This window comes from Oncorhynchus keta, chromosome 20 (assembly GCF_023373465.1).
Source record: "Oncorhynchus keta strain PuntledgeMale-10-30-2019 chromosome 20, Oket_V2, whole genome shotgun sequence".
NCBI lineage: Eukaryota > Metazoa > Chordata > Actinopteri > Salmoniformes > Salmonidae > Oncorhynchus > Oncorhynchus keta.
The window spans coordinates 23,096,430-23,115,332 of record NC_068440.1 but is presented as its reverse complement, the minus strand read 5'-3'; the positions used below and the strand labels follow the sequence as shown (position 1 = coordinate 23,115,332).

At 44.1% G+C, this 18,903-nt stretch overlaps 2 protein-coding genes across 4 annotated transcripts in view; both read left to right on the top strand.

The window, feature by feature from the left end:
• Positions 1 to 10,906, top strand: part of LOC118371858 (rap guanine nucleotide exchange factor 5-like) — a 91,459-nt gene extending 80,553 nt beyond the window's left edge. For both annotated transcript variants that reach the window (XM_052472392.1, XM_052472391.1), the window contains exons 17-25: positions 7,094 to 7,243; positions 7,343 to 7,440; positions 7,704 to 7,823; positions 7,904 to 8,082; positions 8,173 to 8,263; positions 8,382 to 8,432; positions 8,638 to 8,790; positions 8,890 to 8,944; positions 9,128 to 10,906. In XM_052472392.1, the coding sequence (XP_052328352.1) occupies positions 7,094 to 7,243; positions 7,343 to 7,440; positions 7,704 to 7,823; positions 7,904 to 8,082; positions 8,173 to 8,263; positions 8,382 to 8,432; positions 8,638 to 8,790; positions 8,890 to 8,944; positions 9,128 to 9,246 (1,016 nt within the window). In that variant the 3' untranslated portion in view covers positions 9,247 to 10,906. The remainder of the gene's footprint in view (positions 1 to 7,093; positions 7,244 to 7,342; positions 7,441 to 7,703; positions 7,824 to 7,903; positions 8,083 to 8,172; positions 8,264 to 8,381; positions 8,433 to 8,637; positions 8,791 to 8,889; positions 8,945 to 9,127) is intronic.
• Positions 10,907 to 13,062: 2,156 nt separating this feature from the next.
• On the top strand, positions 13,063 to 18,783 carry LOC118371873 (cell division cycle-associated 7-like protein). 2 transcript variants are annotated; one of them, XM_035757507.2, is made up of 11 exons: positions 13,063 to 13,362; positions 14,303 to 14,431; positions 14,539 to 14,577; positions 14,775 to 14,869; positions 14,969 to 15,203; positions 15,343 to 15,399; positions 15,640 to 15,819; positions 15,942 to 16,097; positions 16,215 to 16,364; positions 16,455 to 16,591; positions 17,701 to 18,783. In XM_035757507.2, exons 1-11 carry the CDS (start codon positions 13,345 to 13,347, stop codon positions 17,723 to 17,725), a joined length of 1,221 nt encoding a protein of 406 aa, XP_035613400.1. In that variant the 5' UTR covers positions 13,063 to 13,344; the 3' UTR covers positions 17,726 to 18,783. The 2 variants fall into 2 exon arrangements, with proteins under 2 accessions (XP_035613400.1, XP_035613399.1); XM_035757506.2 differs by having other exon boundaries at positions 13,066 to 13,362; positions 15,637 to 15,819.
• Positions 18,784 to 18,903: the final 120 nt, after the last annotated feature.

Here is an 18,903-nt window from a genome sequence, read left to right as displayed (position 1 = left end):
GTGTCAAGTTGGCTGGATGTCCTTTGGGTGGTGGACCATTCTTGATACACATGAGAAACTGTTGAGCATGAAAGACTCAGCACCATTGCAGTTCTTGACACAAACCGGTGCCCCTGGCACCTACTACCATACCCCATTCAAAGGCACTTAGATATTTTGTCTTGCCCATTCACCCTCTGAATGGTACAGCAGTCTAACAGATCACAGAGGGAGTTCTTTAGTGGAAGCCTCTCCAGGTAGATCAAGAGGGCAGCAGTCTAGGCCCCTTACCTGGATTGTAAATGGTCATGGTCAAAACATATTGATACAACAGTAGCTACTCTGCATTTTTAACAACACTATCAACAAGGCAAGTCCTACAAGCCCTAGTTTTGTGTTGTAGATATGTGGTAGTAGAGTAGGGGCCTGAGGGCACACACTTAGTGTGTTGTGAAATCTGATGTGAATGTTTTGTAGTGTTTTTAAAATTGTATTACTGCCTTAATTCTTCTAGACCCCAGGAAGAGTAGCTGCTACCTAGCCCGCAGCTAATGGGGATCCATAGTAAATACAATCACAATCCATGTCTCAAGGCTTAAAAATCTACACTGATTGAAGTGGTTTTACCTGGATTCACCAGGTCAGTCTATGTCATGGAAAGAGCAGGTGTTCTTAATGTTTTATATATTCAGTGTATTCTGCAAATCAGTTTCACAAAAAATGGATAACAATTCTCCATCCCACAGATGGTTATGAGTAAGGTCCCAGTCAAACACGTTTTTAGTGATTCTGTGTTCTGGCATATTTATCAGTCTGTTCCATAGATGTATCATGTCACCTTTTGTCTAACCACACATGGTTCCCAACCCATATCCCCACAGATGGCCAGGTTTGGAGTCAGTTTGATACCATTCCACTTATTCCACTCCAGCCTTTACCACGAGTAGGTCCTCCCCAATTAAGGTGCCACCAACCTCCTGTGGTGCACACCAAGAAAGCAGCAGATGGCTCTGTTTTAAACATTGTTGCAATTAGTGCCTACTTTGGAACCCCAAACCCCAGCTGCATAGTCCATCCCTGGACACACACAGGAGATTTAGCTGAAAATAAGCACAGTAACCAAGATCATTTTGTTTAACACTGACCCCAAAGCTTAACCGGCAGAATCTGCTAGCGATATTATGGCATCTTCAAAGGGCATGTGTTCATCCAGAATGAAACCAAGGACCTCTATGCCAGGCAGTGTCAGAGGAAGGCCCTAAAAATGGTTTAAAACTCCCGCCACCCCAGTCTTAGACTGTTCTCTCTGCTACCGCACGGCAAGCGGTACCGGAGCACCAAGTCTAGGTCCAAGAGGCTTCTAAACAGCTTCTACCCCCAAGCCATAAGACTCCTGAACACCTAATCAAATGGCTACCCAGGCTATTTGCATTCCCCTCTACCCATATTTTACACTGCTGCTACTCTCTGTTATCATCTATGCATAGTCACTTTAATAACTCTACCTTCATATACATATTACCTCAACTAACCGGTGCCCCCGCACATTGAGTCTGTACCGTGTACCCCCCCTGTATATAGTCTCGCTATTGTTATTTTACTGCTGATCTTGAATTACTTTTACTTTACTTTTATTTCTTATTCTTATCCATATTTTTTTAACTGCATTGTCGTTTAGGGGTTCATAAGTAAGTATTTCACTGTAAGGTGAAATACACCTACACCTACACCTGTTGTATTCGGTGCATGTGACTAATAAAATTTTATTTGATTTGATATTTATAGAGCCCAGTGTACAATAATGGGGTTGGACCAAAACAAAGGTTGTGTGCACTTCACTGCACACCTTTCTTTCTGAAATGAACAACCTGGGTCTTCTCTTGATTTATCGCCAGTCTCAATTTAGTACACCATAGTTTAACAATATTCTGGAGGTCATCTAATGTCTCGGCAAGGACAACTGCACTACATGACCAAATGTATATGGACTCCTTCTTGTCACACATCTCATTCCAAAATCATGGGCATTAATATGGATTTGGTCCCCCCTTTGCTGCTATAACAGCCTCCACCCCTCTGGGAAGGCTTTCCACTACATGTTGGAACATTGCTGTGGGGACTTGCTTCGATTCAGCAACGAGTATTAGTGAGGTTGGGCCCTGATGTTGGGCGATTAGGCCTGTCTCGCAGTCAGCGTTCCAATTCATCCCAAAGGTGTTCTGTCAGGTTGAGGTCAGAGCTCTGCAAGCCAGTCAAGTGCTTCCACACCGATCTCAACAAACCATTTCTGTATGGATCTCTTTGTGCATGGGGGGTATTGTAATGCTGATACAGAAAGGGCTTTCCCCAAACTGTTGCCACAAAGTTGGAAGCACAGAATCATCTAGAATGTCATTGTATACTGCAGCATTAAGATTCTTTCACTGGAACTAAGGGACCTAGGCCAAACCATGAAAAACAGCCCCAGACCATTATTCATCCACCAAACTTTACAGTTGGCACTATGCATTCGGGCAGGTAGCGTTCTCCTGGAATCTGCCAAACCCAGTTTCGGCCGTTGGACTGTCAGATTGTGAAGTGTGATTCATCACTCGAGAGAACGCTTTTCCACTGCTCCAGAGTCCAATGGCGGCAAGCTTTACACCACTCCAGCCGACACTTGGCATTGTGCATGGTGATCTTAGGCTTGTGTGCAGCTGCTCGGCCATGGAAACCCATTTCATGAAGCTCCCGACGAACAGTTATTGTGCTGATGTTGCTTCCAGAGGCAGTTTGGAACTTGGCAGTGAGTGTTGCAACCGAGGACAGACAATTTTATGAGCTCCAGCACTCTGCGGTCCCGTTCTGGGAGCTTGTGTGGCCTGCCACTTTGTGGCTGAGCCGTTGTTGCTCCTAGACGTTTCCACTTCACAAAGGGCACTTACAAAGGGCACTTACAGTTGACTGGGGCAGCTCTAGCAGGGCAGGAATTTGATGAACTGACTTGTTGGAAACTGACTTGTTGACGGTGCCACGTTGAAAATCATTGAGCTCTTCAGTAAGGTCATTCTACTGCCAATGTTTGTCTATGGAGATTGCATGGCTGTGTTCTCAATTTTATACACTTGTCAGCAACGGGATGAATTAGCCTTTTATACACCTGTCAGCAACTGGATGAAAGACTATTTCATCCCCTGTCAGCAACGGGATAAAATAGCCAAATCCACTAATTTGAAGGGGCATCCACATACTTTTGTACATATAATGTATATCATCAGCATGCAACAAGATGCCCAGGAATATATCCACAACTTCATCACCAAGTTTAGCATGTTTGATTTGTAGGGCTAAATCGAATCAAATCCAATTTGATTTGTCACATACACATGGTTAGCAGATGTTAATGCGAGTGTAGCGAAATGCTTGTGCTTCTAGTTCCGACAATGCAGTAATAACCAACAAGTAATCTAACTAACAATTCCAAAACTACTGTCTTATACACAGTGTAAGGGGATAAAGAATATGTACATAAGGATATATGAATGAGTGATGGTACAGGGCAGCATAGGCAAGATACAGTAGATGGTATCGAGTACAGTATATACATATGAGATGAGTATGTAAACAAAGTGGCATAGTTAAAGTGGCTAGTGATACATGTATTACATAAGGATGCAGTCGATGATATAGAGTACAGTATATACGTATGCATATGAGATGAATAATGTAGGGTAAGTAACATTATATAAGGTAGCATTGTTTAAAGTGGCTAGTGATATATTTACATAATTTCCCATCAATTCCCATTATTAAAGTGGCTGGAGTTGAGTCAGTGTCAATGTCAGTGTGTTGGCAGCAGCCACTCAATGTTAGTGGTGGCTATTTAACAGTCTGATGGCCTTGAGATAGAAGCTGTTTTTCAGTCTCTCGGTCCCAGCTTTGATGCACCTGTACTGACCTCGCCTTCTGGATGATAGCGGGGTGAACAGGCAGTGGCTCGGGTGGTTGTTGTCCTTGATGATCTTTATGGCCTTCCTGTAACATCGGGTGGTGTAGGTGTCCTGGAGGGCAGGTAGTTTGCCCCCGGTGATGCGTTGTGCAGACCTCACTACCCTCTGGAGAGCCTTACGGTTGAGGGCGGAGCAGTTGCCGTACCAGGCGGTGATACAGCCCGCCAGGATGCTCTCGATTGTGCATCTGTAGAAGTTTGTGAGTGCTTTTGGTGACAAGCCGAATTTCTTCAGCCTCCTGAGGTTGAAGAGGCGCTGCTGCGCCTTCTTCACGATGCTGTCTGTGTGAGTGGACCAATTCAGTTTGTCAGTGATGTGTATGCCCGAGGAACTGAAAACTTGCTACCCTCTCCACTACTGTTCCATCGATGTGGATAGGGGGGTGTTCCCTCTGCTGTTTCCTGAAGTCCACAATCATCTCCTTAGTTTTGTTGACGTTGAGTGTGAGGTTATTTTCCTGACACCACACTCCGAGGGCCCTCACCTCCTCCCTGTAGGCCGTCTCGTCGTTGTTGGTAATCAAGCCTACCACTGTTGTGTCGTCCGCAAACTTGATGATTGAGTTGGAGGCGTGCGTGGCGACACAGTCGTGGGTGAACAGGGAGTACAGGAGAGGGCTCAGAACGCACCCTTGTGGGGCCCCCGTGTTGAGGATCAGCGGGGAGGAGATGTTGTTGCCTACCCTCACCACCTGGGGGCGGCCCGTCAGGAAGTCCAGTTGCACAGGGCGGGGTCGAGACCCAGGGTCTCGAGCTTGATGATGAGCTTGGAGGGTACTATGGTGTTGAATGCCGAGCTGTAGTCGATGAACAGCATTCTCACATAGGTATTCCTCTTGTCCAGATGGGTTAGGGCAGTGTGCAGTGTGGTTGAGATCGTCTGTGGACCTATTTGGGCGGTAAGCAAATTGGAGTGGGTCTAGGGTGTCAGGTAGGGTGGAGGTGATATGGTCCTTGACTAGTCTCTCAAAGCACTTCATGATGACGGAAGTGAGTGCTACGGGGCGGTAGTCGTTTAGCTCAGTTACCTTAGCTTTCTTGGGAACAGGAACAATGGTGGCCCTCTTGAAGCATGTGGGAACAGCAGACTGGTATAGGGATTGATTGAATATGTCCGTAAACACACCGGCCAGCTGGTCTGCGCATGCTCTGAGGGCGCGGTTGGGGATGCCGTCTGGGCCTGCAGCCTTGCGAGGGTTAACACGTTTAAATGTCTTACTCACCTCGGCTGCAGTGAAGGAGAGACCGCATGTTTTCGTTGCAGGCCGTGTCAGTGACACTGTATTGTCCTCAAAGCGGGCAAAAAAATTATTTAGTCTGCCTGGGAGCAAGACATCCTGGTCCGTGACTGGGCTGGGTTTCTTCTTGTAGTCCGTGATTGACTGTAGACCCTGCCACATACCTCTTGTGTCTGAGCCGTTGAATTGAGATTCTACTTTGTCTCTGTACTGACGCTTAGCTTGTTTGATAGCCTTGCGGAGGGAATAGCTGCACTGTTTGTATTCGGTCATGTTACCAGACACCTTGCCCTGATTAAAAGCAGTGGTTTGCGCTTTCAGTTTCACGCGAATGGTGCCATCAATCCACGGTTTCTGGTTAGGGAATGTTTTAATCGTTGCTATGGGAACGACATCTTCAACGCACGTTCTTATGAACTCGCACACCGAATCAGCGTATTCGTCAATATTGTTATCTGACGGAATACGAAACATGTCCCAGTCCACGTGATGGAAGCAGTCTTGGAGTGTGGAGTCAGCTTGGTCGGACCAGCGTTGGACAGACCTCAGCGTGGGAGCCTCTTGTTTAAGTTTCTGACTGTAGGCAGGGATCAACAAAATGGAGTCGTGGTCAGCTTTTCCGAAAGGGGGGCGGGGCAGGGCCTTATATGCGTTGCGGAAGTTAGAGTAACAATGATCCAAGGTTTTACCACCCCTGGTTGGGATATCGATATGCTGATAAAATTTAGGGAGTCTTGTTTTCAGATTAGCTTTGTTAAAATCCCCAGCTACAATGAATGCAGCCTCCGGATAAATGGTTTCCCGTTTGCAAAGAGTTAAATAAAGTTTGTTCAGAGCCATCGATGTGTCTGCTTGGGGGGGGGGGATATATACGGCTGTGATTATAATCGAAGAGAATTCTCTTGGTAGATAATGCATTCTACATTCGATTGTGAGGAATTCTAAATCAGGTGAACAGAAGGATTTGAGTTCCTGTATGTTTCTTTCATCACACCATGTCTCGTTAGTCATGAGGCATACGCTCCCGTCACTCTTCTTAACAGAAAGATGTTTGTTTCTGTCGGCGCGATGCGTGGAGAAAACTGTTGGCTGCACCGCCCCGGATAGTGTCTCTCCAGTGAGCCATGTTTCCGTGAAGCAAAGAACGTTACAGTCTCTGATGTCCCTCTGGAATGCTACCCTTGCTCGGATTTCATCAACCTTGTTGTCAAGAGACTGGACATTGGCAAGAAGAATGCTAGGGAGTGGTGCACGGTGTGCCCGTCTCCGGAGTCTGATCAGAAGACCGCCTCGTTTCCCTCTTTTTCGGAGTCGTTTTTTGGGGTCGCTGCATGGAATCAATTCCGTTGACCTGTTTGTAAGGCAGAACACAGGATCCGCGTCGTGGAAAACATATTCTTGGTCGTACTGATGGTGAGTTGACGCTGATCTTATATTCAGTAGTTCTTCTCGACTGTATGTAATGAAACCTAAGATGACCTGGGGTACTAATGTAAGAAATAACACGTAAAAAAAACAAAAAACTGCATAGTTTCCTAGGAACGCGAAGCGAGGCGGCCATCTCTGTCGGCGCCGGAAATGTGATCATATATTGCAAATAAAGTGAATGAGAGAAGTCTCCCTGCTTTATACTGTAAAGGGTTGGAAACCAGCCAGTCCTGAGGTCATTGAGGTCATTGAGCTGATGACAGTAAGACCTTGATGGGATCATAGAATCTTCCATCAATTACCATTTGAATTAGTCTAAAAGCAAGGAGGTCTCTATTCACCCAATCAAAAGCCTTCTGAAAATATGTTTTATGATGTGTTAACGCTATGTGTGTGTGTGTGTGTGTGTGTGTGTGTGTGTGTGTGTGTGTGTGTGTGTGTGTGTGTGTGTGTGTTCCAGTGCTGTGTCGTGTGTATGTGAGTGCTGATTCATACCTGTGTGTTTACACACACTCTTTGCTGAGCGTGGCAGAGCTGCTGAGGATTGTGGGTCAGAAGATGGACCGACCAGAGGCAGACATGGTGCTGGTGACACACACACCTACTGGAGGTACACACACACACACACACACACACACACACACACACACACTGAAGGCACACACACCTTTTCACTCTCCCCACTTTCTCTCTCACTCTCCCCCTGTAGAGAGGAGGATGTTACAGGCTGGTCAATATGTGTATTCTGAGACTTTGACGCCACAGAGCAAACTGATGGTCTGTCGGAGGGACCTCACACATATTATGGTAATTAACACCCAGATTATGGTTACGAATAATTTGATTGTGGTCATTCACTGACAAATGGTGTTTATTTTTTAAACAAAGGCTATAGGGGACCTCAATTCAGCTTACCTGAGGTGGGGTGTGTTGCTCTACTAAATCAAATCAAACTCAAGTATTTGAAAGACAAAAAAAAAAAACCTTACCTACTCTTAACGTGTGTGTGTGTGTGTGTGTGTGTGTGTGTGTGTGTGTGTGTGTGTGTGTGTGTGTGTGTGTGTGTGTAGGCCCCTCTAACAGACAGTGAGCTGAGTAGGAGAACAGTGAGGTTGCTGGGTATGAACACCTGGGATATGGCTGCTGTTCTCACACAACTGGACTGGAACCTCTTCAACTCCATACACGAGGTAACACACACACACACTGGAGTAACTTTACTACACACTCACGCATACACATTCAACTCTCTGTCTTTTCCCCCCTGCAGCAGGAGTTGGTGTATTCTACAATGAGCTGTAGTACCGGAGGCAGCCACCGGGAGGGGCTATCTGTATTGCTGCAGCGCTGCAACGAGGTCCAGCAGTGGGTCATGTCTGAGGTCCTGATGTGTGTGTCACTCAACAAACGAGTCCAGCTGCTCAAGAAGTTCATCAAGATTGCAGCGCAGTAAGAGAACACACACACTTTAGACAATCAAACACACACACACACATGGGGACACACACACACAACTAATCCCTGTTTTGTGTTATGTAGCTGTAAGGCCCAAAGGAACCTGAACTCAGCATTTGCCATAATCATGGGACTCAACACAGCAGCCGTCAGCAGACTCAACATAACCTGGGATGTAAGTGTGTGTGTGTGTGTGTGTGTGTGTGTGTGTGTGTGTGTGTGTGTGTGTGTGTGTGTGTGTGTGTGTGTGTGTACTCTAATGGTGTGTATCTGTTCCATACGTTTACTTTCAGAAAGTTCCGGGGAAATTCAAGAAGATCTTCTCTGAACTGGAGCTGATCACAGTAAGACTCATTATCATTGGTTTAAAGTAATATTTGTCTTGATAGGCTGGTGGAAAATAGTTAGGAGAAGGTCATGAATTAAGGAACAAAATATTTTGAGACTATTGGTGTATCAGTCTCTAGGTTCACATCCACTTGACCCTAAGCCTGACCTCTAACCACTAACCTTACCCTGACTCCTAACATCTCATCGTTGTCTCTCCAGGACCCGTCTCTGAACCATAAGGCCTACAGAGATTCCTTCAAGAAGATGAAGCCTCCTAAGATCCCCTTCATGCCCCTGCTGTTGAAAGATATCACCTTTATCCACGAGGGAAACAAAACCTTTCAGGACAACCTGGTCAACTTCCAGAAACTGGTGAGTCATGACATGTCTGTTGTGTGTGTGAAGGTTTGTCTCTTTGTTTAATAACCGGTATCATGGTGACTGACTCTCTTCTATGCCCCGCCCCCTCAGCACATGATCGCCGACACAGTGCGTCTGATTCGCCACTGCCAAAGCGACCAACTCGGTATGTTGTCTCTGTCTGTTTCTGTCTGTCTCTCTTTCTGTCTCTCTTTCTGTCTGTATCTCTCTGTCTGTCTGTGCCTGTGTTTCTGTAATGTTGTTCTGTTCAGTCTCTTCTGGTGAAGTCATACAGCTTCAGTGTTTTTGTCTGTGTGTGTGTGTGCGCATGTATCTGTCTGTCTCCTAGGTAATGAGGTGGTGGGGAGCGACAGTGCAGAGGTCAGGGCAAGCGTTCACTACCTCCACATCATCGACAATCAACAGACACTGTTCCAACTGTCACACAAGCTGGAGCCTCGTGCCTGAACACACACACAGAAAATACACTTTGTGTTGAAGGTGCCATGCAAGCCACCGGCTCTTAGCCAATCACAGTTCAGCATCCTGATTCAGCCAGCCAACCACAGAGCTGCACACTGAGACTGCGTTCAGACTGAAAATGTATATCTGTCAACCTGATTGACTTTTTTCTATGAAGGTCAAACTTTGACGGACGACAAAGACCAAGGAGAAGACAGACGGCCATTCTTTATTGTTCTGTCATGAATACTGTTTTTAAGCTACTCTCCAGAGGAGTTTGTACAGTTACTGAGATTGTGTTTCTGGTCTTAAGTTAACAGTTAGTTTCATTGTATATTAATGATCCTCAGTAGGGAAACAGTCAAAAGACTGTAGATAGTAACTGTTAGTATATGACTGGTAATCATGCAGTAGACGTACAGCAGATGTATACTGTATGTGTTCAGGCCACATGGTGAGATATGACTCTGGATGACAGTGGCAAATGTCCGGATGGGGGAGAGATGCCATATACAGATTACACACATCCCTTTTTATTTGTACCTGTAGAAACCACAAAGCCCTCATCATTTCTGCTCCTGTCATACCACAACATAAAGGTCCTACTATTACACATTGTTATTGGGCGTTAATACCACGGTATTATAGAGATTATTATTGCATTGTTATTACACTTTTACTGACTGAAGAGCTGTTTCAATTCCTGTTACACACAGATTTCACTAAGCAACATTGCCTTTGTTCAAACCCAGTCAATGCATTCAACACTGATCAAGTACATCACTGTTAAGGCATGTGGTATTCACACGTACAGTGCTCAGGTGTGTAGAAGCAGGGCAGTAGTGCTATAACTATTTATTGTAATATTTAGTTTATTTATATTTCTCTAAGAATGTGACAGTCCTGTGTGCCATATCACACCGGAGCTGTATAAAGACACCCCTCGGTAAAGATTTGCAGGACATATGTGTAAATACATTGAATTGTATCCAAAAAGGTTTGCTGGTTGAGCTGAAATGCTGGAATGTTTAAAACAGGAGACTAGGGAGTGGAGTTGGTCCAGTGATTGTTACTGTCCTATGTGATTTCAAAATGGGGGGGAGAGAAAAAAGAGGAATGAAGATTGTGTTGTTTTCTTGCCATGATGATGTAAAGTTCTGTTTTAAAGAATGTTGTTGTTTGCATGACGTGACATCCCCACCAGATCACAATGCAAGATGACACTAAGAGTGTGTCCCAAATTGCATCCTATTTCCTATATAGTGCATTACTTTTGACCAGAGCTATGTGGCCCTAGTCAAACGTAGTGCACTATATAGGGAATAGGAGCTCTGGTTAAAAGTAGTGCACTATATAAGCCAGGGAATAGTGTGCCATTTCCGATTTGCTCTAAGGCTTTATACCACTGTAATATTGTTGATTTGTAAATATGCATAATGTTATTATGATGTTTGAGATGTAATTATTTATCTGTTTTAAAGGTAGGCCTACATTCCACAATATGATGTCTTCATACACAGCGGGAGAAAGGAAAGGGCAGAGCAGTATGTTCCCCGTCCCTAACTGCTGAAGCCACACGTCTTTTCTAAAGAGAGGTTTACTACTGGAGATTATGTATGAATAAATTAGAGATTTTATGTCATAATAAACATTGTGTCGATGGTCACTGTCTCTGTATATTATCAGAGAGGAGGACGAGAGGATGGAGGAGTAGGAGAGAAATGATAGAAGAGAGCAAAGAAAATAATTAAAATAAAACAGCTGTTTCTCATTTTCACTTCTCATTAAGCGTGAGGTGACATCACCACTGCCTCCCTGTGCATACATTACAAACCCTGTCATTTATTTCAGTGGAAGACCAGTCTTGAGCTCAGCGGGCTAATTGGTGGTGGTGGGCGTGGAGAAGGGGGAGTGACAGAAGGAGAGTACAGCTTCTGCAGGGGGGGCCATTCAGAATGTGTAATAGGCTATGGAATTTAAAAATAATAATAAAGGCAATAATACCATCATGATATCATACATATTTGTTGAAGCAGATACAGTGCATTTGGAAATAATTCAGACCCCTTGTTCTAAAATTGATTTTAAAATGTTTTTTCCCCTCATCAATCTACACATAATGACAAAGCCCAAACAGGTTTTAAAGCATTTTTGCTAATGTATAAAAATATTTAAAAAATAGCACATTTACATAAGTATTCAGACCCTTTAATCAGTACTTTGTTGAAGCCACTTTGGCAGCGATTACAGCCTCTAGTCTTCTTGGGTATGACGCTACAAGCTTGGCACACCTGTATTTGGGAAGTTTCTCCCATTCTTCTCTGCAGATCCTCTCAAGCTCTGTCAGGATGGATGATGGGGAGCGTCACTGCACAGCTATTTTCAGGTATCTCCAGAGGTGCTTGGTCGGGTTTAAGTCCAGGCTCTGGCTGGGCCACTCAAGGACATTGCGTTGACTTAGATGTGTGCTTAGGGTTGTTGTCCTGTTGGAAGGTGAACCTTTGCCCCACTCTGAGGTCCTGAGCACTGTGGAGCAGGTTTTCATCAAGGATGTCTCTGTATTTTACTTCGTTCATCTTTTCCTTGATCCTGACTAGTCTCCTAGTCCCTGCTGCTGAAAAACATCCCCACAGCATGATGCTGCCACCACTATGCTTCACCGCCGTAGGCATGGTGCCAAGTCTCCTCCAGACATGACGCTTGGCATTCAGGGCAATCTTGGTTTCATCAGACCAGAGAATCTTGTTTCTCATGGTCTGAGAGTCCTTTGGGTGCCTTTTGGCAAGCGGGTTGTCGTGTGCCTTTTATTGAGGAGTGGCTTCCGTCTGGTCACTTTACCATAAAGGCCTGATAGGTGGAGTACTGCAGAGATGGTTGTCCTTCTGGAAGGTCCTCCCATCTCCACAGAGGAACTCTGGAGCTCTGTCAGAGTGACTATTGGGTTCTTGGTCACCTCCCTGACCAAGGCCCCTCTACCCCAATTGCTCAGTTTGGCTGTGTGGCCAGCTCTAGGAAGAGTCTTGGTGGTTCCAAACTTCTTATATTTAAGAATGATGGAGGCTACTGCGTTCTTGGGGACCTTCAATGCTGCAGACATTTTTTGGTACCCTTCCCCAGATCTGTGCCTCGACACAATTCTGTCTCGGCGCTCTACGGACAATTCCTTTGACCTCATGGCTTGGTTTTTGCTCTGAAATGCACTGTGAACTGTGAGACCTTATATAGACAGGTGCGTGCCTTTCCAAATCATGTCCAATCAATTGAATTTACCACAGGTGGATTCCAATCAAGTTGTAGAAACATCTCAAGGATAATCAATGGAAACATGATGCACATGAGCTCAATTTCGAGTCTCATAGCAAAGGGTCTGAATAGTTATGTTAATAAGGTATTTCTGTTTTATATTTTTTTTATAAATATGCAAACATTTCTAAAAACCTGTTTTCACTTAGTCATTGTAGGGTATTGTGTGTAGATTGCAGATTTATTTTTGTTATCAATTTAGAACAAGGCAAATTGTGGGAAAAGTCTGGGGGTCTGAATACTTTCTGAATGCACTGTATGATTTAACATAGATTTTTTTTCAATTTTGTCTTAATGTAGGAAAATCCTAAACATGTAGGCGCCAAATGTTTCCAGATGCAACTTTGCTATGACTTCTTTGTTGCAGTCACTGCAGTACAGTAGTTGGATTTTAAAGCACAGAACCTTGAAAAGCTCATTTCTCGGGACAGTGAGATTCTGCCACACATACATTGTCTTTTTGCCGCGAAACTGGGGAGAGGGCGGGACTCGGGCTGTTCCATTATCTATCCGGGGGAGAAGGAGAGTAACTCCGAGCAGAAACTCATTGTAATAATGATGTTAAAAATAAATTCACTCTCACGGCCGTCGTATAACGACTTCTACATACAGGAAAAGTATTCTGGGCTCACAAAATCAAGGTTGAAAACATATTCGAACGAAATTCAAAACTCGACTGCACACCTGACTTTAGAGACAAGTACATGAACTCGTGTTTGGTTTTTTTACCATTCATTCTCTGTTGTGTGAACTGCATGTGAACTTTGAGAGAAGGAACATTCGTCTCTCAAACGAGTTAAAATGCCGTTATCATCAAAGGTAAGTGAGGTTTACCAGTTGCAGTTTTTATATCTCCACACGGTACAGCCAGAAGAGGACTGGCCACCCCTCAGAGCCTGTTACCTCTAGGTTTCTAATGAGTTTTTCCTAACCACTGTGCATCTGCATTGCTTGCTGGTTTGGGGTTTTACGCAGGGCTGTTTAGCCTACAGTTACACTTCGTAAAGTACAAGGTTGCATACAAAGTAACATCAATTTAACTAGCTACCGAATAGGCATCAACTCACCACGTAGCTTATTCTTAATGTTTGTCCATAGGCTACCAGAGTGAGGAGAGACATTTTTCGGAATAAACTTTGGGAGTGACAAATTTTGTGAAATAGTCCACGCCCTACCCGGTATCTTTATTCTGCCACTGTACAACTGTATGCGTTCTTTGTTGGCAGCCTTGTTATTTACGACGTTTTTGCAACAGATTCCTGTTGGAACGTTCCACAAATTATTACCCACCTCAGTCCGGGGTCCTTTATAAGGCCCTTTGGCTCTACTAAGCCTAGGCTAAGTCAAGTCATAAAATGTCCAGGTCCTTATTTTATAAGGTACATTTAATTTATATCTACAGCCTATCATAGAAATCAGTGCTGTATTATTTTAATATTTATTTATTTTTACCTTTTATTTAACTAGGCAAGTGAGTTAAGAAAAACATCTTATTTTCAATGACGACATAGTGGGTTAACTGCCTGTTCAGCGACCGTGTAATAGGAATGCATTTGGTCTCTTTACATTTTTGTTAGTGGCCAGCTCTTTGACTCATTACTGAACTCATTACTACACCTCCACCATAGACTACTTTCTGGAAAGGACAGTGTGAAAAGGGTATTATATATTAGTGTAGCTTTAACACAGATGAATAGGGTGAAATAGCGGAGTTAGTTATACATCTATCTTTGGCTTTAATCTGTTGTCTGTCCTTCAGACCCCCAGGGCCCTGTCGGACATCTTTGAAAGTCCCAGTGACGATGAAGACTTCCTGGGTTTTGCAATGTCAGTGCCTAGTGACAGCGAATCAGACGACAGCAGGGGCAGCCTTGACTCTGGGAAGCCGGTGAGTAGCTGCCAATCTTTACCACACACACTATAATCCTGGTTTACTTAATTCTGCTACAGTTAGCGATTGAAATAATCCATCCATCTTTCTCTCTCACTTTTCAGGTTGTGCGTTTCAGGTCAAAGTTTGTGACCGCAGAGTTGGTAAGTCTGTTCAGCCATTCAGACAGTGAGGGGGGGGCTTTGGTGAGGAAGAGAACAGAGGGTTCAGAAGCAGGATGAAGGCTATGGTATTGAGACCTAACATGGCATCTCTTTTCTACTGTTCTCTCCAGTGGTATGTGTGTATGGGGATGCTTGGTTGTACCATGACTCTTCTCTCCTGTTTTCTGTCGCTCCAGTGCGTAGCGGAGGAGAGTGATGAAGACACAGGTTTCTACTCCGAGGGGGAGGAGCCAGAGACACACACAAGAAGGAGTCTCTGTGTTGCCTTTAGGTGAGTGTACAAGTGTTCAACTGTGTGTATGTGTCTCAAATGGCACCCTATTCACTATGATCCACTGCTTTTTGAATACAGTTGAATACTCTGCTTCAGGTTTCCCACCAAAAGACTCTCTGCCAAGAAAGGGGAGGCACCAAAGAAACCCCAGCCAATCACTACCGCCACTTCGAAGAGGACAACCAATGAAAAGGAGCATCTGAAAAGGGGTGTGTCTCAGGTGTCCCGTGGGATGGTGACACGGGGTCAGAAACAGCCTCTAAGAAAAGAGGAGGTTGAGTCTCCAGTTCTAAATAAACGAGCCAAGAACATCCAGGAGAACAAGGCCATGGTACATAACCACTGACCGGGGTTGTGTTATGTAGGCGGTTACACTACTGAATACAACCCTGCTATCTACTTTCTCTCTTGTTATTATTGTGTATATTAGAAGGGTTTTCTCATCCTGTGTTATTATTGTTGTCCTTCAGTTGGCCAAGCTGTTTGCTGACCTGACCAACATGGCTGAACTCCCCCCCTCTACCATGGTGAGTTAGTACACTTGACTTGGGCTAATGGAATTGGTTCATATTGTGCATGTTTCAGATTAATTTACCACAGTTGGACTGGCGGAAATCTGTAAATCACCTTGCTTCCCAAAGATAGGCAGCACTGCAGCTCGTCTTCTTCAAACTGATCCCCTGAAACACGCAGACTTTCTCAGGTGACTCCTGACTTCTGGGTGTTGTAGTTCTCAATGGGGCATTGTGGGTGTTGTGTTCCAGAAGAAGAGGCGTGTGAGTGAGAAGCCGACCCCTCGTAGACGAGGTGTGCATGAGGGGGGCGAGAGGAGGAACCCATTGCGTGCGGCCAGACCGCCAGAGAAGTTTGGGGTGGAGGAGCGGACTACCTCCCCTTCACATAACAACAAATCTGTGAGGACTGTCTGTGTCAGGAAACTACTGGAGGTACACAAAGGGCACACATGACTTACATATGCTTGTTCACACACACATTCTTTACACAGGTAACTCTTGATCACTGTGATTGAACAGGTAGATGATGATGATGTGTGTCTGTGTGTGGCCAGGTGGATGATGAGCTGAGAAGAAGTGGGAAGAAGAGGAGGGCGAGCAGTGGGAAGAGGAGGAAGATTACACATGTGAGATCAGTCGATGAGATCACGGAGGAAGAGCTGGACAACGTGGCGGAAGGCGCCAAAGACAAGATACTGGACAAGGACCACGTAAGAGACACACACACACAGCAAGGCTTTTATAATTGTCTCTTTTCATCAGCTGCTCAGTTCTGCTGTCTGTCCATCTGTCCTGTGATCGAGATGGAACTGGTGTGTGTGTTCCAGGGCAGCACTTGTCATCAGTGTAGACAGAAGACTCTGGACACCAAGACGGTGTGTCGTAGCGGAGTATGTTCAGGGGGCAAAGGTCAGTTTTGTGGGCCCTGTCTGAGGAACCGCTACGGAGAGGACGTACGCTCTGCCCTGCTGGATCCAGTTAGTACACACACAGCCCTTGACCTCGACCCCATCAGTACACCAAAAATATTGTTTTATCACTAAATCCATGTGTTTTTCTCTCTCTAGGACTGGGAGTGTCCTCTTTGTAGAGGTATCTGTAACTGCAGTCTGTGTCGACGGAGAGAAGGACGTTGTGCAACAGGACAACTCGTCCATTTGGCTCAACACAAGGGCCACAGCAATGTCCAAGATTACCTGGAGAGGTAGGTGCAGTGGTGGAAAAAGTACCCAGTTTTCATACTTGTGGAAAAGTCCCGATTAGAAAATGACTCGAGTGAAAGTCACCCAGTAAAATACTACTTGAGTCAAAGTATTTGGTTTTTAATATACTTAAGTATCAAAAGTAAGAGTATAAATCATTTCAAAGTCCTTACCAGATGGTATGATTTTTGTGTTTTTTATTTTGGAGTAGCCAGGGACACACTCAAACACTTGGACATCATGTACAAAAAAGCATTTGTGTTTATTGAGTCTTCCAGATTAGAGGCAGTAGGGATGACCAGGGATGTTCTCTTGATAAGTGTGTGAATTGGACCATTTTCCTGTCTTGCTAAGCATTTAAAGTGTAATGAGTACTTTTGGGTGTCCAGTGGTGTAAAAATAATACTTGAAAGTACTACTTATGTAGTTTTTATGGACAACTTTTATTTCGCTACATTCCTAAAGAAAATAATGAACTTTTTACTCCATACATTTTCCCTGACAGAAGGCTACCTGTTACATTGTGAATGCTTAGCAGGACAGGAAAATGGTTAAATTCATGCACTTACTGTATCTAGAGAACATCCCTGGTCCTCCCTACTGCCTCTGATCTGGCGGACTTGCTAAACACACACGTTTTGTAAATGATGTCTGAGTGTTGGAGTGTGCATCTGGCTATCTGTAAATAAAATGGTGCCGTCTGGTTTGTTTAAGATGTATATTTAACCAAAATATAACTTTAATTAACCATATTTTTACTCAAGTATTTTACTGGGTGACTTTCACTTCTTACTGGAGTCATGTTCTATTAAGGTTCTTTACTTTTTACTCAAGTATGACAGTTGGATACTTTTTCCACCACTGTGGGTGTCAGTGGAAATGTATGGAGTAAAAAAATAAAGTACATTATTTTCTTTAGGAATGTAATGGAGTTACCCCCAAAAACTACTTAAGTAGTACTTTAAATATTTGTTTTATTGAAGTACTTTACCACTGGGTAGGTAGTGTGTGTGTGTGTGTGTGTGTGTGTGTGTGTTCATTTGGCTGTGTGTTTGATTGAGCTAATACATGTTGTTTTAATTAAAAAATGTCTACTTTTCTTTCTCCACAGCATCCAAAAAGATCTTCGAGCCTAGAGACAAGACCAGACAAGCAGACAGCTCCCCTGTTGGTCAGGACAGACAATTACACCCTGGAGGCCCAGAGGGAGAGACCCAGCAGACAGAGGGTGTCTCAATCTCTCCTTTCTCCTGAAGTTTACTCTCTTCACTACTTCCCACAAAGCATTGGATTTGCAGAGGCTAAAGGGAGTTTCCACCAAATGTCTTATACCAGTCATTTCCCTACAAATCAATGGATGGAAGTGAACAAGTGCACACTTTGGGCAGAAGGAGAGATAATTAGGACGTGGTCATACTGACACACAGAATTGTTCTGCTTTAGTACTGCTACAGTTCACTCGAGTCCATTTTGGATCTCTAGATGGTCTAGAACAGTGTTCCTCAATGACTGCCACGTCCCTCTAACACTCTATTTAATCATAGTTATGTTCAGTAGGGAGACAATGTTTTGGAAACAGGAGGTAGTACCTGACATTTTCCAGTAAGAACATGTAATTACCATTTATTGTTGCAAAATATTTTGCTACGGTGTACACCACTGAATATGACCCAGGAAAACCATAACTTGTGGATCCCTGCAACTAAAAAGATTGAGCAACACCGGTCTAGATGGATATCTGTGGTTCCAAGACTGTGTTTACACGGGCAGCCCAATTCTGAAATCATATTTTTATGCAACAGCCGTCAGGCAGTGGAGTTTAACTTTTTATTAGACCTTGGATGTGTCGGAGGGTACAGACAACCACTGTTAAATTCAATACCTTTTTAATTTGGGGAATAATGTTTACGCACTGATTATTATGCTAAATTAGCATAGTTTGAGTTTACACCTATTTTTACCACTGCATCCCTAGTAGTAAGACATGGTTTACCTTTTACTGAAAGGAACAGAACATATTCCCTTATAGACCATAGCCAATACAATTGGACCTATGGGATGTATAGTGTACTGTTTACTACACTGTTTTAATGGGTTTTTTCCCTTCTATATGGAGTTGGTTTTAAGACTGCTTCTGAAAGTGGACACTGTATGTTGGATCTGAAATAAAGAACTGAAGTTCAAATGTTTACTAGTTGGTGTCTGTCAGTGGCTGTAGTAGCAGTTTGGAATGTGTGTAGATTTAGTCCCCTCAACCCTCGCAGACTGAGTCCTGAATATGTGGGAGGAGCGCACCGCCCACAAAAAGGCACAG

What these genes read in the sequence shown, in the direction of transcription:
- LOC118371873 (XM_035757506.2), top strand. An exon ending in GCCTTGACTCTGGGAAGCCG is followed by an intron (nt 14,432 to 14,538) that starts GTGAGTAGCTGC and finishes CTCACTTTTCAG; the next exon opens with GTTGTGCGTTTCAGGTCAAA. An exon ending in GTCCAAGATTACCTGGAGAG is followed by an intron (nt 16,592 to 17,700) that starts GTAGGTGCAGTG and finishes CTTTCTCCACAG; the next exon opens with CATCCAAAAAGATCTTCGAG.